At 38.0% G+C, this 24,513-nt stretch overlaps 1 protein-coding gene across 1 annotated transcript in view; it reads right to left on the bottom strand.

The window, feature by feature from the left end:
- Window positions 1-5,468: 5,468 nt before the first annotated feature.
- Window positions 5,469-24,513, bottom strand: part of LOC115220844 (aspartyl aminopeptidase) — a 46,217-nt gene continuing 27,172 nt past the window's right edge. Inside the window, exons 7-15 of the mRNA XM_029791024.2 lie at window positions 24,047-24,113; window positions 22,748-22,855; window positions 21,755-21,832; window positions 20,511-20,591; window positions 19,317-19,471; window positions 16,393-16,432; window positions 14,695-14,796; window positions 11,654-11,821; window positions 5,469-7,631 (exon numbers count right to left, since the gene is read on the bottom strand). Coding sequence (XP_029646884.1) covers window positions 7,584-7,631; window positions 11,654-11,821; window positions 14,695-14,796; window positions 16,393-16,432; window positions 19,317-19,471; window positions 20,511-20,591; window positions 21,755-21,832; window positions 22,748-22,855; window positions 24,047-24,113 — 847 coding nt within the window. The 3' untranslated portion in view covers window positions 5,469-7,583. The remainder of the gene's footprint in view (window positions 7,632-11,653; window positions 11,822-14,694; window positions 14,797-16,392; window positions 16,433-19,316; window positions 19,472-20,510; window positions 20,592-21,754; window positions 21,833-22,747; window positions 22,856-24,046; window positions 24,114-24,513) is intronic.

The raw sequence follows: 24,513 nt of genomic DNA, 5'->3' as shown, positions 1-24,513 counted from the left end.
GTTGTGATACTCTTTCTACAAAACTGAGCTGGGTGTGAATTCTAATTTCATACACTATTGCAAATGTGAGTTTACAGTCTGCCTGTTTTGGTTTAAACTATCTTCCTGCAGGTTAAAAAACTTCTTTTTTTTTCAGAGTCCTCGACAATATTCGCCACCAAAATACCATTTTTCAATTTTATGATTGTACCCAAAGTGCTCTAATCGAATATGAACTGTCTTCCCATTGGTGGACGTTTGTCTTTTTTTTTTTTAGAAACAAATGCATTGCCTCTTTCGTTTTAAAACAATAAATCAATGCTACATTAATACATTGGTCCAACAAACAAATCCTCACCTGCGCGTAGAGTGGGTCACCTTAAGCTAGTATGTATATATTTATGTATGTATGTGTGTATATGTTTGTGTTTGTCCTCCAACATCACTTGGTGTGTTTATGTCCCCGTAACTTAGCGGTTCAGCAAAAGAGACCGATAGAATAAGTACTAGGCTTACAAAGAATAAGTCCTGGGGTCGATTTGCTCGACTAAAGGCAGTGCTGCAGCATGGCCACAGGCATATAACTGAAACAAGTAAAAGAGTAAAAGAGTATATTTATATATATATATATATATATATTATAGTATGTGTGTGTGCATTTATGTATATGTATATGTTTGGACAGAGAGCAAGAGAGAGAGCAGGGGAAGCTGAAAGAAGAGAAAAAGAGTAAGTGTTGTGGAAGGAGAAGAAAAGAATGTGAGTGTAATTAAGATCAGTTGACTTAGCAAATGAAGGAAGTTTGGTGTTGAATTGAAGACAAGGAAACGAGGTGAGCTTGTTGTTTAGAGAGAGATTTGTTGCAGTATCCAGTTACTGACAGACACGAAAACTGCAGAGAAAGAAAGAAACAACAAATGTCTGACAGATAGAAAGAATGTGTATAAGTAAATCATGTCTCTAACACAGTTACATAGTTTGCTTCGAATGTGTTTATCTAAGTATAGCTGATGGCCATGTGGACCAGTTTAGCATGGAGTACAGGGAAACATTTGAGCGTATGATACGAGGCTGCTTGTGCGTAAGTATGGTTGATGTAATCCAATTCCTTGTTTAACATCAGCATTTTGACCGTTAGGGGATTTCAGCAGGGATTCATTCGGTTGCAAACAAACATTTGGGTTTGGTGTTCAGCATCAGAACAACTTCCTATTTCTTTCCACAAGTTTCGGAAGTCTTGAATGGGTTGATATGCACAGTGTTTCCTCTTTTGACCACATCATTTAACAAAAGGTCAAAAAAGTGTTGTTGATATTTAGCGTTATTATTATTATTATTATTATTATCATTATTATAAAGATAAATAAAATTATTAACCATCGTACTAACAATAACTCTGAGCATCTTTTCAAACTCTACCTCTCTAACATCCATGGACATGTTTACAAAGTCAGAAAACAGCACAGCTCCCATGACTTTCAGAAACATTTCACCCTAAGAGTTGCTGAAGTATGGAACAAACTTGTTAGTTGTCAGAGCACTGCATCCTTCAAAACTTCCATGCTTCCTGAGATTCGCCAACACTACACCTGATTTTCTCCCCTCCATACACACGCAAGCATGTATCTGACTCATTCACTGTTCACTTTCCAGACATTTGTACATTACTGCATATACTCTATATGCACTTTTGACAAGTTGTGGTGCACCTGAGCACTGTATACAATAATTTCATTATTATTATTATCATTATTATTATTATTATGATGGTGGTGGTGGTGAGCTGGCAGAATCATTAGCGTGCTGGACGAAAGGCTTAGTGGTATTTTACCCATCACTACATTCTAAGTTCAATTTCCACTGAGGTTGACTTTACCTTTCATCCTTTCGGGGCTGGTATATTAAATACCAGTTGAGTATGGGGATTGATGTAATCAACTAGTCCCCTCCCCCAACTTTCAGGCCTTGTGCCTATAATAGAAAGGATTGTTGTTGTTATTATTATTATTATTAAGGTGGCAAGCTGCCCATTGCTACATTCTCAGTTCAAATTTCAGTGAGGTCTATTTTACCTTTCATCCTTTTGGGGGTCAATAAATGAAATACCAGTTGAGTACAGGGGTCGATGTAATCGACTAGTCCCCTCCCCCAAATTTCAGGCCTTGTGTTTATAATAGAAAGGATTATTACTTCTGCCTGTAAAGTATTGTAAAGGTGGAAGTATTGTTTCCAGTCACTTTTGTTTGTTTGTCTGTGGACAAGATATCTCAAGAACAGCTGGATAGATTCGAATGAAACTTTCGGGGATGTTTGGCCTCATGACTGGCATGTACTGATTGGTGGAGGTTTGCACTGAGTGCTCTTATTATGGTGGTGGCGGTGGCGGTGGTGGTGGTGAGCTGGCAGAATCGTTAACACATCAGGCAAAATGCCTAGTGGCATTTTATCAGTTTTTACATTCTGAGTTCAAATTCCACTGAGGTCGACTTTGCTTTTTGTCCTTTCAGAGTTGATAAAATAAGTACCAGCCAAGTGCTGGGGTCATTGTAATCGATTTAGCTTCTGAAATTGCTGACCTTGTGCCAAAATTTGAAACCAATATTATTATTATTATATTATTATTATTGTGGCAAAATCATTAGGGTGCTTTGTGATATTTGTTCTGGCTTTTTGCATTCTGAATACAAATCCTGCCCGGGTTGACTTAGCCTTTCATCATTGCAGGCTCAATAAAGTGTCGGTCAAGTACTGAGGCTGAAGCAACTAACCTGTTTCTATGGTTGTCATTGTTTTCCTTTCACAACTGGATACTGTTCCTATTATGAGTCATTAAGATGGTGTCAAGTAGACAGACTGTGGCCTAGAGACATGTCATCCTTATTTTGATTCTCAGTAATATCTGTATCTGTATTTTTAGTAAGGTTTGAATTCATAATCATAGAGTAATCATATTCATGTACACATTGTAATCTCTCAGTTAATTGTTGTTGTTATTGTTCTTATTATTGTTAAGGTCTTGAGCTTAACAATAATAAAATGAATTACCAATCAAGTACTGGAGGTAATAGTATGGGACCTCAAAAATTCCAGGTTGTTGTCCAGGGTGCTGGAAGCCTACTAGAAGTGAGGCACCTACTCTTACTCTTTTGCTTGTTTCAGTCATTTGACTGCGGCCATGCTGGAGTACTGCCTTTTAGTTGGGCAAATGACCAAAACAAGTAAAAGGAATAAAAAAGGGGAAAAAAAAAATATAAATTAATATAAACAGCTAGGCACAATATAATACCATAAAGGAACAATTTAATCATCGCTAATTGTGAGTGAGGGTGAAAAAAAAAAACCTAGATTGCTAGAGATAAGATTTAAAATCTCTTAATGCTGTGAGAAGCATGCAATGTATATACACTGACAGCTGAGATAACTGCCCCATGAGCATCTCTAGGATAACTAGACTAGACTAGTTTTGTCTATCAGTTGTAGGCTCATGAGTGGGGACAACTCAAGTGCTCAATGGTTTGGCTAAATCCAGCTGTCAATATATATGTTTTTGCAATGAAAATTTATGGCTGATTTAGCGAAATGCTAATGCATATATTAAAAATTAATACAAGCAGCTGTTTATATTAATTTTTAATATATGCATTAGCATTTCGCTAATGATAAACAAATGTCCAACTGTGCTCCAACTTCCTGACTCAAGTTCTTCAATTATCATCATCATCGTTTAACGTCCGCTTTCCATGCTAGCATGGGTTGGACGATTTGGCTGAGGACTGGCAAACCAGATGGCTGCACCAGGCTCCAATCTGATCTGGCAGAGTTTCTACAGCTGGATGCCCTTCCTAATGCCAACCACTCTGAGACTGTAGTGGGTGCTTTTAAGTGCCACCGGAACTAGGGCCAGTCAGGTGGTGCTGGCAACAGGCATGCTCAAATGGTGTTTTTTTTACATGCCATCTGCACAGGAGCCAGTCCAGCAGCACTGGCAATGCCCCTGCTCGAATGTCTTTTCACGTGCCACCAGCAAAAGTGCCAGTAAGGCGATGCTGGTAACGATCACGCTCGAACGGTGCTTTATATATATATATATTTGTTGTTGTTTGTTCCTTCTCAAGCCATGCCTGGCTCATAAGGGCTGGTTTCCTGGTTTCATTGGCATATAGGTTCCCCACCTGGATGGGATGCTGGTCCATTGCAGGTGAGCTGCTAGACGCAGGAGGAAAGAGTGAGAAAAAGTTGTGGCGAAGGAGTCAGCGGAAGTTTGCCATTACCTTCTGCTGGAGCCACATGGAGCTTTAATTTATGTAATTAAAAGAAAAAAAAAACTTTTCAAATAAAGTGGAAATATACAAAAATAAACATTTTCCATTTTACTGTTAGATTTGTTTCATTTTGAATTAAGTACATATATCTCTCTCTATTACATACATATAAGAGGGATGACTAATAGTGGACATGTATTATGCTAGAAGTTGACTTCTAGCATAATGGATGTCCACTTAGTGGTCATCCCTCTTATATGTATGTAATACAATTTTTCTGAATCTACAGATTTTTCTATATGCTAGGCCACTGGTTTTAAATTGATATTAATCAAATTAATATTCAATTTTTCACCCTTATTATTTCAAATTTATACCTCTCTATATATGGGGACACTTAAATCTTTTAAGTGCTTAGGGCTTGTATGGGTCTCAATCAAGCCCTGATTATCAACAGCAAATTAACACAAAAGCAAATCAGAATTTTATAAGAAATGATTTTATTTTTATTTCTTCCTTCATATGCATTTGATCTTTAAAAAAAATAATTTTACATAAAATCTTAACGATTATTGAAATTCTTAGTCATAATGTTCATAAATTTTTGGAAAGTTCACTTAATTAAGGAAATTTGTTTGTCATTGTTAGTGTATGCTGGGAGCTTTCCACAGAAATTGGTGTATTTATGGTGTGCAGATGGCAGTGATGTATGTGTGCCATGTATTACAGCATCTGAATGGACACACGCAGACATACACAAACGTGTATATGTGCATATACGTTCTCCATACACAGAATCTACAAGAAACCCAACCCTATTTTCTGCCGCAGTTTTAAGTGGATGAAAAGAAAATTCCCTTTAGGGAAAAAAGTTTTGGACAGACATGAAATATATATGTCATACATAATGCTCCAATATATATATATATATATATATATGCACCTTCATGCAAGATGTCTATTTATATATACACACACATGCAAAGTGCATGTGTGTGTGTGTATATATATATATATATATATACATATATACATATATATATACATATATACATACATATATACACACATGCACTTTATATGTGTGTGTGCATATGTGAAAATACACATCTTGTATAAGGGTGCATATACATATGTTACATTATATATACTACATTATTTATTACATATTATATATAATATGTATATTACATACATATATATATATATTCTGATATGTTATTTTAATAAGTGTCTATCTGTGACCTGGTTACAGAGTGTCTTACAAAGTCCACTACATCGTTGAGAGTGTATTTCTTTCTGATATATGTTTTTTTATTAACTGATTATATATTATATTTATATATTATACATATATATTGCACATATACATATATTACACATACACATACATTATACATATATTGCACATACATATATATTATACATATATATCAGGTCATCCCATGAATATTGTCTGAAATATCATACATGTAATTTCTATAGATTAAAACAGAAAGAGGCAAACGGTTTAGCAAGATTTGATAAGGACATTTAATTTAGCGACATAATAAAAAGGTGTACATAGTCTCTAACAGCTGTTTCTAGAATATCCCAACTCTTGGAATTGTTGGACTATGGAATTCTTGCTCAACACAATGTTCCGTCACCAGAGAGGGAGAGCAGAATTTTAGTGGCATACCAAATTGAGCATTCAGAGTGCAAACCTACTAGTTTAAGTCACCCTGGCAAAAATTCCTTGTATATTTTACATGTGTAATTTCTATCAAATTTTACAGTATTCTAAAATGTCAAATGATATTGATCGACACTCATATGAATTTGGAAACCTTTCACTTAATATAATTTCTCTTTACAGAATAACCTGACTGAAATAATTACTAATATTAACCCCTCAAAGATGGATATATTGAATGAGCATTTAAGGCACATAAATGAGTTCACAAAGAGAAACGGTGCAAGAGGGGCAACCTGAAACATCCAGTTGTTTATGGGGAAGAATGTTTGAACAAAAGAAGTTATAGAAGATGGTTTACAAAGTTTAAAAATAGCCTAAGAGAGAGAGGACATGAATAGGATGCTCTGTTGAATTTGATGAGTTTCATTTGTCATTGGTTCAGAAGGATAATGTTGTGTCAGTTGAAGAATTGGCAAGCAAGCTCAATTCAAGCCATTCAACTATTCACTACCATCTTTAAACAGCTTGGAAAGGTGCTCAAACTCAGAAAATGGGTTTTCCATGATCTGACAGAAGCCAACTGAAAATCATGAGTGGGCATCTGTTCATCTCATCACTCTCGTGAACATATCTCACCATTTTGGGACAGGTTAGTGACCGGTGATGAAAAATGGATTTTTTTAATGAAAATGTTAAGTGATCAGGCAAAGGCTTAGTTGTGGAGAACAGGCTAAACAACAACCCAAAAAGAACCTCCAGTCAAAAAAGGTTCTTCTTCTGTATGGTGAGATTGCATTAGAGTCATCCACTTTGAGCTGCTACCAACTAATGCAATAATTACTGCTCACACCTATTGCCAACAATTAGAGCATTTAGGTGCTGCTTTGAAAGCAAAAAAAAAAAAAAAAAAAAAAAAAAAAACAGTATTATTCCCTGGACCTTGCTCCTAATGATTACCATTTGTTTCAAAGCTTACAGACTCACTTAGATGGATTAGTACTCAAAAGCTCCAGAGAGGCTGAAACTGACTTCTCTTCATCTTTCTCAGCAACGTCAAAGGAGTTTTTTTTTACCAATGAGATTAAAAAAAACTGATGACTAGATGAAAGGAAGTCATAGATAATGATGGGATTTCCTTACCCAAAATTCAGACATTACTCATGGAATGACTTGATATATTTACAAACATATACTCAAACAGATATCTATTGTACAAATACAGAAGGTCCGTGTGTATAGACTTATGGTGCATGTATGTTTATATGTATATACACAAATATGAGAGTTGCATTTGTCTGAATCAATATTATGTCATAAAGGAAATGGGTTAACAAATATGTCACTTTTGGGAATATTAAGAACTTTGGCTATGGCACTAACTCAACAGCATTCACTTGACAAATTATGATAATTTCTTATTGAGATGTACAAGGCTGGAAACTCGACAGTGGTGGGGCTCAGTCAGTTTTTATCAACCACAATACTTAACTGCTAGTTTATTTTTAATCAGTGTTGGAAGGATGAAAATGGTAAAAATCGAGGCCATGGCAGGATTTGAACACAATGAAAAGAACTGGGACTAAATACTACAAAATATAATTTCATTTCTATTTGTTGCAATCAAACATCCAGCAGCCAAAAGCATCATTGCTTGTTGAAACTGGTTAAAACTTCATGTTGTCAAATATTTCTGGGTAATTTTTGAAGAAAGACTGGAAGATAAATAGAGAAAAAAAGATAACATTCAAATAAATAAATAAAAGATATTAAAATTTTTAAAAAGTAATTTCAAAATATTCAATATAGGTGTAGGAGTGGCTGTGTGGTAAGTATCTCGTTTACCAACCAAATGGTTCCGGGTTCAGTCCCACTGCGTGGCACCTTGGGCAAGTGTCTTCTACTATAGCCTCGGGCCGACCGAAGCCTTGTGAGTGGATTTGGTAGACGGAAACTGAAAGAAGCCCGTTGTAGATATGTGTGTGTGTATATATATATATGTATGTGTGTCTGCGTTTGTCCCTCCAACATCGCTTGACAACCGATGCTGGTGTGCTTATGTCCCCGTAACTTAGCGGTTCGGCAAATAAGACCGATAGAATAAGTACTAGGCTAACAAAGAATAAGTCCTGGGGTCGATTTGCTCTACTAAAAAGGCAGTGCTCCAGAATGGCCACAGTCACATGACTGAAACAAGTAAAGAGTAAAGAGTATTATTTGAGAATTAAGTAAAATACAATGGAGGTGAGATTAAAGAGGTGGACTTCTGACCATGCTGTTGTGAGTTCAAATTTTACTGGAGCCACTGTGTTGGGCCTTTGAACAAACCACATAACCCTGCTTGCTCCAGTTTACCAGACTGGCCACATAGTAGGGAGATTTTGTTTTGTAACCACGTTTCCATGTTCAATCCACTTGTAAGACACTTTGGGCAAGAGTCTTCAATCATTGCATATCAGATTGATCAACAACTGAAATTTGGGAGATTGGAAATCAGGCAAATGATGTGTGTGTGTGTGCATGCGAGTGAAGGTGTGTGTGAAAGAGAGAGAACATGAATGTGTGTGAGTGAATGTGTATACGTGCAAGAGAGTAAATGTGTATACATGCGAGAGAGTAAATGTGTGTGTGTGTGTGTGTGCATGAGAGAGTGAATGTGTGTGTGCATGAGAGAGCGAATGTGTGTGTGTGTGTGTATGAGAGTGAATGTGTGTGTGTGTGTGTGTGTGTATGCGAGTGAAGGTGTGTGTGAGAGAGAGAGAACATGAATGTGTGTGTGAGTGAATGTGTATACGTGCAAGAGAGTAAATGTGTATACATGCGAGAGAGTAAATGTGTGTGTATGTGTGTGTGCATGAGAGAGTGAATGTGTGTGTGCATGAGAGAGCGAATGTGTGTGTGTGTGTGTATGAGAGTGAATGTGTGTGTGTATGAGAGAGTGAATGTGTGTGTGTGTGTATGCGAGTGAAGGTGTGTGTGAGAGAGAGAGAACATGAATGTGTGTGTGAGTGAATGTGTATACGTGCAAGAGAGTAAATGTGTGTGTGTGTGTGTGTGTGTGTGCATGAGAGAGTGAATGTGAGTGTGTGTGTGTGTGTGTGAATGTGCATGCGCATGAGAGTGAATGTGTGTGTGAGAGAGTGAAGGAGTGTGAACGTGAGTGAAGGAGGGTGAACGTGTGAGTGAAGGAGGGTGAATGTGTGAGTGTATATGAAAAAGAGAGAGTGAGGGTGTGTGTGTGCCTCACTGACAAATCCATTTCCTTATACAAATATAAAACTTGTAAAATTGTAAGATAAGTTTGTAAAAGGGTGACAGCGTCTAAGGGAGGTAATTCAGTGCAACATAACCCGGTACTCATTTTATAAATCCAATTCATTGAATGGCTAAGTACTAAGGTACAGTTTTTTAATAAAAGATGGTGTCCCTGCAAGGTCAAAGTTCAATGACCGAAGGGCATCTGGGAGAGAGGCAAGGAGGAAGGTATTCTCAAACCCTAGGGACCTGGCCAGAATGCTTCCAACAGTGGGAAGTTTACTAAAGACACCCAATGTGCCAGATGGCTGTACACTGGATTAAGTCTCTTACTCCAAGTAGTGAAAGCGTGTGGCTTAGTGGTTAGGGTATTTCGCTCATGATTATAATGTTGTGAGTTCAATTCCAGGCTGCGCATTGTGTCCTTGAGCAAAACACTTTAGTTCTTCATCGCTCCAGTGCACTCAGCTGGCAAAAACGAATAGCGTCTGTATTTCAAAGGGCCAGCCTTGTCACATACCGTGTCACGCTGAATCTCCCTGAGAACTACGTTAAGGGTACACGTGTCTGTGGAGTGCTCAGCCACTTGCACATCAATTTCATGAGCAGGCTGTTCTGTTGATTGGATCAACTAGAAACCTCGTTGTCATAACCGACGGTGTGCCAGTACTATGCAAGTAGTCCATGGCAGAAATGTTAGCACACTGGCCAAAGTGCTTAGCAGTATTTCGTCTGCCGTTACATTCTGAGTTCAAATTCTGCCGAGGTCGACTTTACCGTTTATCCTTTCGGGGTCGATAAATTAAGTACCAGTTACACACTGGGGTTGATATAATCGACTTAATCCATGTGTCTGTCCTTGTTTTTCCTCTCTGTGTTTAGCCCTTTGTGGGTAGTAAAGAAATAGGTATTTCGTCTGCTGTTACGTTCTAAGTTCAAATTCCACCGAGGTCGACTTTGCCTTTCATCCTTTCGGGGTCAATAAATTAAGTACCAGTTATGCACTGGGAGTCGATATAATCGACTTAATCCCTTTGTCTGTCCTTGTTTGTCCCCTCTGTGTTTCGCCCCTTGTGGGCAATAAAGAAATAAGAAATGTTAACACTCCGGGCGAAATGCTTAGCGGTATTTTGTCTGTCGTTACGTTCTGAGTTCAAATTCTACCGAGGTCGACTTTACCGTTCATCCTTTCAGGGTCGATAAATTAAGTACCAGTTATGCACTGGGGTCAATATAATCGACTTAATCCCTTTGTCTGTCCTTGTTTGTCCCCTCTGTGTTGAGCCCCTTGTGGGCAATAAAGAAATAAGAACGTTAACACTCCGGGCGAAATGCTTAGTGGTATTTTGTCTGTCGTTACGTTCTGAGTTCAAATTCTACCGAGGTCGACTTTACCGTTCATCCTTTCAGGGTCGATAATTAAGTACCAGTTATGCACTGGGAGTCGATATAATCGACTTAATCCCTTTGTCTGTCCTTGTTTGTCCCCTCTGTGTTTCGCCCCTTGTGGGCAATAAAGAAATAAGAAATGTTAACACTCCGGGCGAAATGCTTAGCGGTATTTTGTCTGTCGTTACGTTCTGAGTTCAAATTCTACCGAGGTCGACTTTACCGTTCATCCTTTCAGGGTCGATAAATTAAGTACCAGTTATGCACTGGGGTCAATATAATCGACTTAATCCCTTTGTCTGTCCTTGTTTGTCCCCTCTGTGTTGAGCCCCTTGTGGGCAATAAAGAAATAAGAAACGTTAACACTCCGGGCGAAATGCTTAGTGGTATTTTGTCTGTCGTTACGTTCTGAGTTCAAATTCTACCGAGGTCGACTTTACCGTTCATCCTTTCAGGGTCGATAAATTAAGTACCAGTTATACACTTGGATCGATGTAATTGACTTAATCCCTTTGTCCCTTCTGTGTTTAGCCCCTTGTGGGCAATAAAGAAATAAGTAGTCCATGGCAGGACAGGATTTGAACTCAGAAAGCAAAGAACTGGAACAAATATTGCAAGATATCTGATCTGATTTTCTTACAGTTCTGCCAATCCACAACCTTCAGTAGGTCCTTTTTTTCATCAGGCCCAAAGAATGAAAGTCAATGAAAGTAGTATTTGAACTCAAAGAACAATATAAATGGGAGATGGAAATCAGGCAAATGATTGTTGCGTGTATGTGTATGTGTGAGTGAAGGTGTGTGTGAAAAAGAGAGAAAGGGTGTGAATATGTGTGCGAGAGAATGTGTGTGCGTGTGCACATGAGAGAGTGAATGTGTGTGTGTGTGCATGTGTGAGAGTAAATGTGTGTGCGCATGAGTGAATGTGTGTGTGTGTGTGCATGTAAAAGAGTGAATGTGTGTGTGTGTGCGCATGTGTGAGAGTAAATGTGTGTACGCATGAGAGAGTGAATGTGTGTGTGTGAGATGTCAACAATTTGCCAAGATGTGACTTCGATGATAAAGGTAGAATTTGAAACTAGGATTGATCTTACCTTGAACAGAGCAATTCCATGTGCAATACTCGTTGTGCAGCACTGTTCTCTGATTGAGTGCATGCTTAGCTGAGGGCTACCGACGTCAACAGTGGGAATACCAATCTTCTGGGATAAAATCGGTCCTATGGTGCTACCACAAACGGAATCGTTGCGAATAACAAAATCCTTGAAGTAAATAAAAATTAATAAAAAGAATGAATGTGAATTAAAAATTTTATCGTTAACATTAATTTAATTGGTCTTTTATGATGGTCCTATTCATTACTTGGTTACTTGATCTGCTAGAAACAGCAGTCAAATCTCTTAAATCATACCTTACCGTCTTAAAAAGAGAAGAATGCATAAGATAATTTAGTGCTAGATACACTATGTCTGACAAAGTGAGAGGATGGTCATAGTTGGAGAGCTTGATCACGAGTCTGCTGGATTTGTACTGGTCTAGAATTAATCAACAGCAACTGTTGCTGCCACCACTACTCTTAATCATTCTCATCATCATCAGAAGCAGACTAATGACTTGGGTCTGCATTCCCGGGGAGTCAAATTTTACAAGAAACAATACAAAGAGCATAAACATTTTTCAGTATTAACCTTTCCTTCAGGTCAAAATATGTTAAAAAATTGGATCTCTTAAACCTGGCACTCAAGGGTTTGGCATGTTTTGAATTTTAATTTTCAGATTTTCTTTTTACATGAAATAATAAAAATCAGAAAGCATTATTGTTTGGAAGCATTATTGCATTATTTCCTGTTTTAAGCTTTGTCGATAGGACATTAATATATATGTGGAATAAAGGAATGAGGTGGTGAAGTATGATCTTCAGATGTTGAGTCTCACAGAGGTGATGACAAGCGACTGAGACCTTTGTCGATTTGCTCTGCTTGAGAAAACTTGTCAAACTAAATGAAATTGTAGTTGTGGCCAGTGCAAGTAACACATAACAGGTACCTATGCTGGTAACACAGAAAAGGCACCCGCTACACTCTGGGGAGTGTAGGAAGGGCATCCAGCTGTAGAAACCAAGCCAGAATACATTGGAGTTTAGTGCAGCTCTGTGACTTAATAGTTCCAGTCAAACCATCAAAAATTCATGCCAGCATGGAAAACAGATGCTAAATGATTATGATGTGGAATGAGATGGTAAGGCTATTTTCATATTTCCATTTAGGATAACTCCTTTAGTGGGGTCAATATCTTTACTATGGTTTGGCAATGGCCAAGTTCTAAGGTTGCCAGATTTAAGCAGTCCAACCTGTGACTAGACAGACATTCACTGCTGAAAGTTGGAACAGATATTGTGTATAGATTTAGGAAGTTATCACTTAAATGTGAAACAGAACTCGAAGCCAACTGAAAGTTTAAGAATAACATACAGGTCTTGTGTATTTTATATATGTGATTCCTGATGGGCAAGGGGCTTTCCCTGTCTTCATACCTCTAATTGCGTTATACACACACACACACACACACACACACACACAGTGGGCCAAAAGTTAGGCACAAAATAAGTTCAATACACTCCAGAATTGTCAGACATGCATCAATTTTTCAAAATTTGAAAAGAAATAAAATAATATTGAATACATGGATACTCATACATGATGAACAAAATGAATAACAATAACAACAACAATAATAACAATAATAATAATGATAATAATAATAATAATAGTCTTTTCTATTATAGGCACAAGGTCTGAAATTTGGAAGTTGATTTCATCAACCCCAGTGTTCAACTGGTATTTATGTTATTGACCCCAAAAGGATGAAGGGCAAAGTCGACTGGCAGCATTTGAACTCAGAATGTAATGACAGATGAAATGCTGCTAAGCATTTTTCCCAGCATGCTAATAATTCTGCCAGCTCACTACCTTAATAATAATAATAATAATAATAATTCTTTCTACTAAAAGCACAAGGCCCGAAATTGTGGTGGTGATGGGGCGGGGAACTAATCAATTACATTGACCCCAGTATTTCACTGGTACTTAATTTGTTAACCTCAAAAGGATGAAAGACAAAGTTGACCTTGGTGGAATTTGAACTCAGAATGTAGCAATGAGTGAAATACCACTTAGGATTTCATCCAGCATGGTAACAATTCTGTCAGCTCACCGCCTTAATAATAATAATGTAATAAAAACGAAAAATGTTGAATGTTTTGATGCATGACTTTTGACCTACTCTTTATATATATATATATGTATATATATATATTTCTTTACTGCCCACAAAGGGCTAAACATAGAGGGGACAAACAAGGACAGACAAATGGATTAAGTCAATTACATCGACCCCTGTACGTAACTGGTACTTCATTTATCGACCCCAAAAGGATGAAAGGCAAAGTTGACCTCGGCGGAATTTGAACTCAGAACGTAACGACAGACGAAATACGGCTACGCATTTCGCCTGGCACGCTAACGTTTCTGCCAGCTCTTTAAATATGTATGTATATATATATATATATATATACACACACACGCTATATACATGTGTGTTCTAGGTCCAATCTGTTGTGGAAATACACAGTACACTATCACGCAGGGGAGTTGCCATGACATTTTATACAGGTTTTGCAATTAAGCTTGTTCACAAATGGCAGGAATGTGAAGGCATGCAACACTTTGAGTTTTTAAGACATTAATTAAGAGGCATTTTCTTTTCCGGATTGAAATCCAATCTGTTGCAGGTGTTGCTAATAGACAGATTTGAATTTGGTGCATCAAACTAACGAGACACTCCTCAAATATATGGTACCCATCACTAATTAATAGAGAACTGAACCTCTCTATGGTTTCTATTTACAATGGGAGGAACTAGGCCATTGAGAAGTCCAGTTTTTATGGTAACCTCAGCAGAAATGAGTAAAAATGAACTTTAGTCTGGTGACAGCTTCAATTTTGTTAAGGTCAATTACAAGAAGCTTATCAGAGGATTTGGATTGGAGAGAGCGATCAATCTTGGTAGTTTTTTGACGTTCAAGTTTGTAAGGGAGCAAGTATGTAGAGGATTTTCTTTAGAGGGCTGTTCTTACCTGCAGTGGTACATTGGCCTGAGCTGCAATTTTGCGCAGTATAGCGCATGTGATAGCTGTGGACGCATATCTTTGATTAGCATTGATCTTCAACACGTAACCCTGAAAATTACAGAAAATAATGTCAGAATAATACAGCTGTCTTCAAGAATCATCATCATCATCATCATCGTTTAACGTCCGTTTTCCATGCTGGCATGGGTTGGATGGTTTGACTGAGGTCTGGACAACCAGTGACTGCACCAGGCTCCAATCTGATCTAGCAGTGTTTCTTCAGCTGGATGCCCTTCCTAACGCCAACCACTCCAAGAGTGTAGTGGGTGTTTCTTACGTGCCACGAGTACATTTAATTTGTTTGTAATTTGCATTATGCAAAGTGCATTAGTAATTAATTAATTGAACTTAACTGCCAAGAATGCATTATAATATACAAATCAGATAAATTTACTTAAATCCTTATTGGTTGATTTGGAGTCAGTGTATATGTAGACTGTTCAGGAAGGTATGTGATTATTGATGAAATTCACTACAGGTGGGGTTGTGTGGTAAGTCTGCTTCCCAACCAAAAAGGTTCTGGGTTCAATCCTACAGCATAGCACCTTGAGCAAGTGTCTTCTACTACAGCCTCAGGCTGATCAAAGTTTTGTGAGTGGATTTGGTAGATGATAAACTGAAAGAAGACTGTTATATGTATGTATGTGTGTGCGTGTGTGTGTGTATTTGTCCCCACCTGCCACTACTTGACAAACCAGTGTTGGTGTTTACATCCCTGTAACTTAGCAGTTCAGCAAAAGAGACCAAAAGAATACGTCCCAAGTTGTACAAAAAATAATAAGCACCGAGGTTGATTTATTCAACTAAAATTCTCCAAGGATGTGCCACAGCATGGTTGCAGTCTAATGACTGAAACAAGTAAAAGATAGGATTGGAACTTGTCTGAGTGATTCCTCCTTTTCTAACCACAAAGATTTTGTAAACAAAGACAAGGTATTTCCTGCTGTCTATTACATACAGTGTTTCCTACAACCTATAGATATATTCTAATTACAGTATAACATTGGATAATGTATTCCTATAAAGAAGTGCTTGTAAAACGATGTGATGGTTATGGTTTGAATGTTCTTCATCATGGACCTTTCTGTAGTTACTTAAAATAAAATAAATGCACCCTTTTAAAGCCTAGCCAGGCTCATGGGCCCGGTTTCCCGGTTTCAATGGCATAAGTGTTCCCCAGCTGGACGGGACGCCAGTCCATCACAGCGTTACTCATTTTTGCCAGCTGAGTGGATTGGAGCAACGTGAAATGAAGTGTTTTGCTCAAGAACACAACGCGTCGCCCGGTCCAGGAATTGAAACCACAATCTTAGGATTATGATGCTGACACCCTAACCACTAAGCCATGCGCCTCCACTCTGTAGTTACTTAACCTACTAGAAATGGCAGCCTTTGAATTGCCTTAAAAAGTTTTTAAAAAATCATGGCTGTATAAATAAGGCAATGATCATATGTGTGTGTGTGTGTGTGTGTGTGTGAGCATGTGTACATGTGATCAGTCACTATTTTCTTCAGATTTAATTTCTCCCCAGTGAGAAAGATAAAAAAAAAAACCTAACAAAGTCTTTGATTGTTTTTCAGGTGAAGTTAGTATTGGAAGAATCTGGAATGAGGCAAAAAAAAAATAATGAAAGAATCCTTTACCTTATGCATTTCAACATGGTGGAGTTCTTCATGTTTCTCACTAAAATTAACGAAGAAAAATAATAATAATAATAATCCTTTATACTATAAGTGCAAGGCTTGAAATTTGTGGAGAGGGGACTAGTCGATCACACTGACCCCAGTGTTTCACTGGTACTTAATTTATCAACCCTGAAAGGATGAAAGCAAAGCTGACCTCGGTGGAATTTGAACTCAGAACTTAGCAACAGACAAATTACTGCTAAGCATTTCACCCGGCGTTTTTTCAATTCAATTCAATTCAATTTTTATTGGCTCAAAAAGCAAAAGCAAGGCCATGTAGGGGGACAGGGAGTTATGTACAGGGAGGGTGGTCATACAAAGAGTTCAGGCCATTTCTGATCAAGAGAGACTTTGAACCGAGCGGTCGTTGGCATCTTCACTATCTCGTCCGGCAGCTTATTCCACAGATCCGCAACCCGGACGGAGAAAGCCCCTCTCCGTCGATTGAGATGAAATCGTCGTAGATAGAGCTTTTCGGAGTGATCCCGCAGCCCACGCTCTGGAGCAGGAGTGAAGAACAGCTCTTTCGAGATGTTACCCTTTCCGTTAATGATTCTGCTATTTAACTGCCTTAATAATAATAATAATAATCATCCTGTCTACTAAACAATTACGTTGACCTCAGTGATCAACTTATTTTACTTATTTTATTGACTCCTGAAAGGATGAAAGGCAAAGTCAGCCTTGGTGGAATTTGAACTCAGAACATAAAGATGAATGAAACGCCGCTAAGCATTTTGCCCAATCTGCCAGCTCAAATAATAATAATAATAATAGTCTAATAGTCACTGGGAAGTACTAAGACCCAGCATTGGAAGTGAAACAAATCCATAGAGCCTCAAAAGGGAGTGTGGTACCTACTGTGATTGTTGCACTTGGGACCATCTCAAAGAGAGCAATATCCTGGCATCAGAAGCTACAAATACCAAACCTTTTTTTATACACATCAAATAAAGAGTAAAATAGGAATCAAAGGTGTCCACAGGCAAAAAGTGGTTGAGGACTACAGATGTAGAGGGACAGATTTAAATACAGTAGTCCAGTCGCTATGGTGTCCTGTTGTTTTTGTATCACAGGGGCACACACAATGTTGAAAATTTGCTCAGGGAAAGGACACAGCTGGTCGGATTAACCCTAGTACAAGACAGGTGTACATATTAGATGGCATTGAAGACATATGGGCATATTAGATGCATTCCAATTTTAGTAGCGCATATTCATCATCATTTAATGTTCGTTTTCCATACTGACATGGGTTGGACGATTTGATGAGAGCTGGTAAGGCCAGAGGCTGTGCCAGGTTCAATTGTCTGTTTTGATATGGTTTCTCTGGTTGGATGCCCTTCCTGATGCCAACCAATTTACAGAGTATACTGGGTGATTTTTATGTGGCACTGGCAAAAATTTTTTTTAGTTCATTAAAGCCTATGAGAAACTCAATTTCTCATGTAGTACCCAGGGTGATATTTTTGAGATATTTTTGGGGGGATAAAATATACCATTAAATACAGTACTGACACTGAAAGGAATTTAAAAATTTTGTCCAATGTTACTATTTCTGTCATTTCACTGCATTTTATCTTCCATCAACACTCAGTGGAATGTGTCAAAGTTAGTCAAAACAATATGCTATAAAGACATTTATTATATGAGGCTTGAGAAATAAGCCATGACTAATTTAGAAAAAAAGAAAAAAAACTTCAACTATAAGTGCAGATGGGGCTTGTCTGGCTCAGGAGCTTGCTTTACTACCATGTAGCCTTGGGTTCAATCTCACTGTATGGCACCTTGGATTGGTGTTCTCTGCTATAGCCTTGAATCAACCAAAGTCTTGTGAGTTGATTTGGTAGATGGAAACTGAAAGAAGCTTGTCATCTCTCTCTCTCTCTCTCATATATATATATATATATATATATATATATAATTACACACACACACACACACACATATACATACATACATACATACATACGTGTGTGTGTGTACCCTTGTCCTGATATTACATGTTGGTTGCAAATGGAAATGAACAACATCTTTTGTACAATGGTGATGCTCAGTTTTCTACAGGAAGATCGATTTGTCCATAGGAAATATTACTTCATTTGGATACAGGTAAGGGTTGGTGACAAGAAGGGCATCCAGCCATAGAAAATCTGTCTCAACAATTTCTGTGAATACTTCATTTTGTAGAACTATCCGACCAATTTTAAACCCTTTCGATACTAAGCCACCCATGCCAACCCTTGGTTCTATGATACAAACACCCAGTTTTAAAATGATCAAAGTCAAAAGCTCCAATCAAAATTTCATGTTCATTTCTGTTCCAAACACCAGCTTAAAAATACAAAACTATTTTACTAAGTTCTTCATTATTTTCGAAATTAGTTGAAATGAAGACAGTGTGTTTCAGCAGAAATAGGGTAAAGAAAGGGTTAAAAGAGATGTAGGAGTGGCTGTGTGGTAAGTAGCTTGCTTACCAACCACATGGTTCTGGGTTCAGTCCCACTGCGTGGCACCTTGGGCAAGTGTTTTCTACTATAGCCTTGGGCCGACCAAAGCCTTGTGAGTGGATTTGGTAGACGGAAACTGAAAGAAGCCCGTCGTATATATGTATAAATTATATGTGCGTGTGTGTTTGTGTGTGAGTTTGTATGTCTGTGTTTGTCCCCCCAACATCGCTTGACAGCCGATGCTGGTGTGTTTATGTCCATGTCACTTAGCGGTTCGGCAAAGAGACCAATAGAATAAGTACTGGGCTTACAAAGAATAAGTCCCGGGGTCAAGTTGCTCGATTAAAGGCGGTGCTCCAGCATGGCCGCGGTCAAATGACTGAAACAAGTAAAAGAGTAAAAGAGTAAATAAAAATTAATAAATATTTTTACCCATAGTTTGGGTGAATAGCATGAGCTTGATCAGCACTGAGATGATAGGACTTTGGTATAGCCTCTTCAAAAGCCAACACAGTTCCCTTACAGATTCTTCTCATGACAAGTTCTGTGAATAAAGAAGCTGCTCCTTGGGCACTGTCTGAGCCAACCTATGAACGAAAATTAAACAACATTAGAATACTCATATCTTTTATCTAAATCATGTTTTGCCTATGGACTCCTATGATTCCTACTTAACTCAGGTAGACCCTCATAGCCATTCGATATTTAGAAAATCCTATTATATTTTTATACTTAAATATTAGGAATTTTAAAAATATTGTTAAAATTGTTAAAATATTTTGTGTATTGTAGAAGAATAACCAATTTATTGTGTAGGCGTAGGAGTGGCTTTGTGGTAAGTAGCTTGCTTACGAACCACATGGTTCCGGGTTCAGTCCCACTGCGTGGCACCTTGGGCAAGTGTCTTCTACTGTAGCCACAGGCCGACCAAAGCCTTGTGAGTAGATTTGGTAGACGGAAACTGAAAGAAGCCCGTTGTATATATATATATATATATATGTATGTATGTGTGTTTGTGTGTCTGTGTTTGTCCCACCAACATCGCTTGACAACTGATGCTGGTGTGTTTACGTCCCCATAACTTAGCGGTTCAGCAAAAGAGACCGATAGAATAAGTACTAGGCTTACAAAGAATAAGTCCTGGAGTCGATTTGCTTGACTAAAGGCGGTGCTCCAGCATGGCCACAGTCAAATGACTGAAACAAGTAAAAGAGTATATAAATTTTAACAACAAAATCTTATATGGACCCACCAAGGGTCATATGGACCCCGTTAGTGAAACTCTGATTTAAACAGCTAAGAGCCAACCACTAAATATAACAGACCTTTATCCACCCCAGTCAACCAAAGGGATGTCTAGGTGAGTATTCAATCTGGTTGAAATAACAATGAAATTGCATTCAAATTCAAATCCTGCTATTCTTTAAAGAAAAAAAAAAAACAACAAAAACAACACAATGGTCAAAATAATTCTAAATATACAGTTTGAGAAAGCTAAAAAAGACCGATTAGAGCTGTGAAATACTTTGTTCAGGGACTAAACAATAAAAAAACCCCGCTCTCAGGTGTAATGATACTAGAAGCTGACTAAAGCTAGTGATGTAATAATAAACTAATGGTACTTACTTCTTCATTATCGTAGAGTGCAATCATACGAATATTTTTTTCTTTTGCTAAGCTGTTCTCTTGGCAGGATGCAATGAGGGCCTACAATAAATAAATAAATAAATAAATGGTTAGCTATGATTATGATTCTTCAACAAATCTTGTCAGCCAATCAAAATTAACTGTGTACTAATATTTATATAAATTGATGGATGTTTAGAATTTATTTTATATTACACTAGGACTATGACCCGGCAACACCGGGTCATAGTGCTAGTGCATGCATATACAGCTGCGTGCGTGCGCACATACATGCGAGTACAGTCCAAATCTCTGACCAATCACATACAGCTAGCTGGCATTCAATTGGCGTATCAATTTTCGGGCATTTTGATTGAGTTTTGGATAGAAAATTCACAAAAAAGTCACTTCTATTGATTTTTTTAATGGCTTTGCAGGGTGACTGGGGAAATGTAAAGATGTGCACAACCACCCTTGGATGGTTTTGAATGACCATAGAAAGTGCGAGCCCTCTAACTGAAAAATTGTGGATTTGTATAAAGGACACACACGCAGACATTTTGCCGTTTACATATATAGGGATTATACAAACTTCACCTGTTTCCAAGCAAGGTAATACTGATTTCAAATTTTGGCACAAGGCCAGCAATTTTGGGAGCAGGGTTAAGTCAATTACATCGACTCCAGTTCTCAGCTGGTATTCATTTTATTGACAGCTCACCACCTTTCCAAGCAAGATAATATTACTCCATGACTAGATATGTTTCCGTGAAAGAATGGAAACAAGTAACACTACTTGTATGACAGTGATACTCATTTACAACAACCACACAATATGAAAACAAAGCAGCACAAACACACACACCAGGATTTGAATTCAGAACCTAGAGAAGTGTAACAATTCCACAAGACGTTTGCTTGATTCGCCACTAATTCAGCCATCAACTACCTTGTAATAATGGTTTCAAATTTTGCACAATGCCAGCAAGTTTGGGGTGGGTGGGTCGAGGGTTTAAGTTGATTAAATCAACCCTAGAGCTCAGCTGCTGCTTATTTTATCAACTTCGACGGGATGAAAGGCAAAGGACCTCAGCCGAATTTGAACTTGGAATGTAAAGATGGATGAAATTCTGTTAAGCATTTTGCCTGGTGTGCTAACAATTCTGCCAGCTCACCACTTTACTGCCTTGTAATAATAACTCAAAATAACAACAACAGAACTGCAATCAGTGTTTCAGACTTACCTTACAAGCACAGAAGGAGTTCACCAAGTTATCCAGACGTGGAGAAAATATAAACTCTTCACAAATGCCACCAATGACCTGGAAGAAACAATTGAAACATTGTAACTGTAGTTGTAATTTTGTTGTAACTGTAATTTTGGTTTCAACCAGCCCACTTAGGTGTACCTTTCCTTCATTGGACACTAAACCCAGCTTGCGAAGACCTGTTGAGGCAAGTGAATTCGAAATCAAATTCGATGACAGCACTGCATGTCTGGCACCTGTGCCAGTGGAGCGTTAAGAGCACCAGCCGAGTGTGATCTTTGCCAGGGCCGCTGACTGGCCCCTGTTCTGGTGGCACGTAAAAAGCACCATTCGAGAGTGATTGTTACCAGCATTGCTTTACTGGCAATTGTGCTGGTGGTACATGAAAAACAACATTCGAGCAAGGGCATTGCCAGTGCCGCTGGATTGGCTCCTGTACAGGTGACACGTAAAAACACCTGCTACACTCTTGGAGTGGTTGGCGTTAGGAAGGGCATCCAGCTGTAGAAACTCTGCCAGATCAAGATTGAAGCCTGGTGCAGCCATCTGGTTTGCCAGCCCTCAGTCATTCGTCCAACCCATGCTAGCATGGAAAGCGGACGTTAAACGAAGACGATGATGATGTTTATGAGTGGTACATTTAATCTGTGGTCTTTATAACACAATACCTGGGGGAGAAAAACGAAGGGACTGGCATGACAGGAATGCTTTTGATTTGTTTAGTCAAAGGTAACTGAGAGTGAAACAATTATACGATAAGATGGCAACTATTGTTTAGTTAAGTAAACTGAGATGATATCCATTAAGTGATCCTGCTGCGAGACACAATGAAATGCAGTGAGATGTGAAACAATGAATCAGGAATTGCTCCTTCAATATCTCAGCCATTTGGCCATCTAAGCTTATTGATAATGGTAACTAGGGAAATATAGGAAGAAAAACAGCAGAAACTACTGTTAAGGAACTTACTGCTGGCTGAGTGTCTGCAAGACAAAGTTCAAAGTCCATAATCTGGTTTGTCTCAACTTGCAGTTCTTGAGAAAGTAGCTTCATAAGTACAGAATGGTGCTTCTCAGACTGGAAATAAGAATGGAGAATCAGTAAATGAAGATTAAATTTTTGAAAAGGTGTCAACGTGCAAGAAATGGAAAGTTCTAGATTAAATGCCTTAGAAGTGCGCAGCACTATGCTTCAATATCCTGATTAAAAATATTTTTTTTTGAATCAAGAATCAACTCTTCACAAGTTTTCCCTTTAAAAGTCAGTAAAAGCACCTGTTACATATTGAAGTTTTAATTAACTTACTAAAACCTCTCCCTGCAGATTTGTAGATATGAACTGAAGTAAGAAATCAGTTACTAAGTTATCCAATTAAAGCACAAGAGATAAGACAAATAGTTAAAAAAAAATTGTTAATCCAATCAGAAGTCACACCAATCCATGATGCTAATGTCAAACACTGGTGTCTCTAGCAGTAAGCAGAGGAAAGATTAAATCTTCATTCTGGATAAGACTTTAGGCTATCACATTCAAATTTTCTAAAATTACTTTGTTTCTCCAAAATTCCTTCACATGAAGAAATCTTGGTTTATCTATGTCACCAGATTAGCTTGATTTTAAGACAACAGAGTGGCAGAGTTGGATAGAATGCTTTGCCTTATCCACTTAAAGCTCAAATCTTGCCAAGGTCAACTTTGCCTTCCATCCTTTTGGGGAAGTCAATAAAATAGTACCAATCCAGGGTGGTAGATTGGTAGAATTATTAAAGGGTCAAGTCTGACTCTGTGTTATGACAGCCAAGCCTACAACACTGGTACCGAGCTGTATCACCCATGATATGTTATCAAAGACAAGTAAAGATTTTCTTTGGTGCATGTACACACACACAAGCCTGAATGAATACCCAAAGTAACAACTCTGGAGTAGTAACAGAATCAATTACAGTTTCAAACAAATTTACTCATTTACTTGTTTCAGTCATTTGACTGTGGCCATGCTGGAGCACCACCTTTAGTCGAGCAAATCGACCCCAGGACTTATTCTTTGTAAGCCTAGTACTTATTCTATCGGTCTTTTTTGCCGAACTGCAAAGTTACGGGGATGTAAACACAGACACACAAACATATACATACAAATACAAATATATACATATATACGACAGGCTTCTTTCAGTTTCCGTCTACCAAATCCTCTCACAAGGCTTTGGTCGGCAGTGGTAGAACTATATGAAGAAAATAATCCAGTGAGAAATCCTAAGTTTACCCTTACCTTTGATGACTTGGTTGAGTTTTCTTCATTTAAATGAGCTTGAACCTTGGTGGCTAGGATTGGATTCCTATGCGGAAAAAAGGTTAAAAAAAAAACATATCTTAAGTGGCTTCTAATAGTAAAGTATTTATATTTAAAACATGGGAAAATACAATGTAGATATGGGTTAATACCATTATATTTTGTTATAGGTATTGTTGGAAGCTAGGAACCGTCCTTCATGTGTCACTTACCCTGGTACTGAAAAATAAAAGGTACTTGGATCACATCTCAATCATAAACTATGAAGGAAGCATGAGCCAACAGGAGTGGTCCCTCTGTGGTCAGTCAACCTGCTAGAAATAGCAGACAGTCTTAAACGAAAACATACAAATACCGTTAAAAAAAACCCCACCCCTAACTAAACCTAATCCTAAAACAGATTGAAATGCAATAGATCGATACTAGGGTCATAATTATGGGTGACA

This window comes from Octopus sinensis, linkage group LG17, assembly GCF_006345805.1.
Source record: "Octopus sinensis linkage group LG17, ASM634580v1, whole genome shotgun sequence".
NCBI lineage: Eukaryota > Metazoa > Mollusca > Cephalopoda > Octopoda > Octopodidae > Octopus > Octopus sinensis.
The sequence above is the reverse complement of the archived record's forward strand: the minus strand, read 5'-3'. Positions and strand labels throughout refer to the sequence as shown.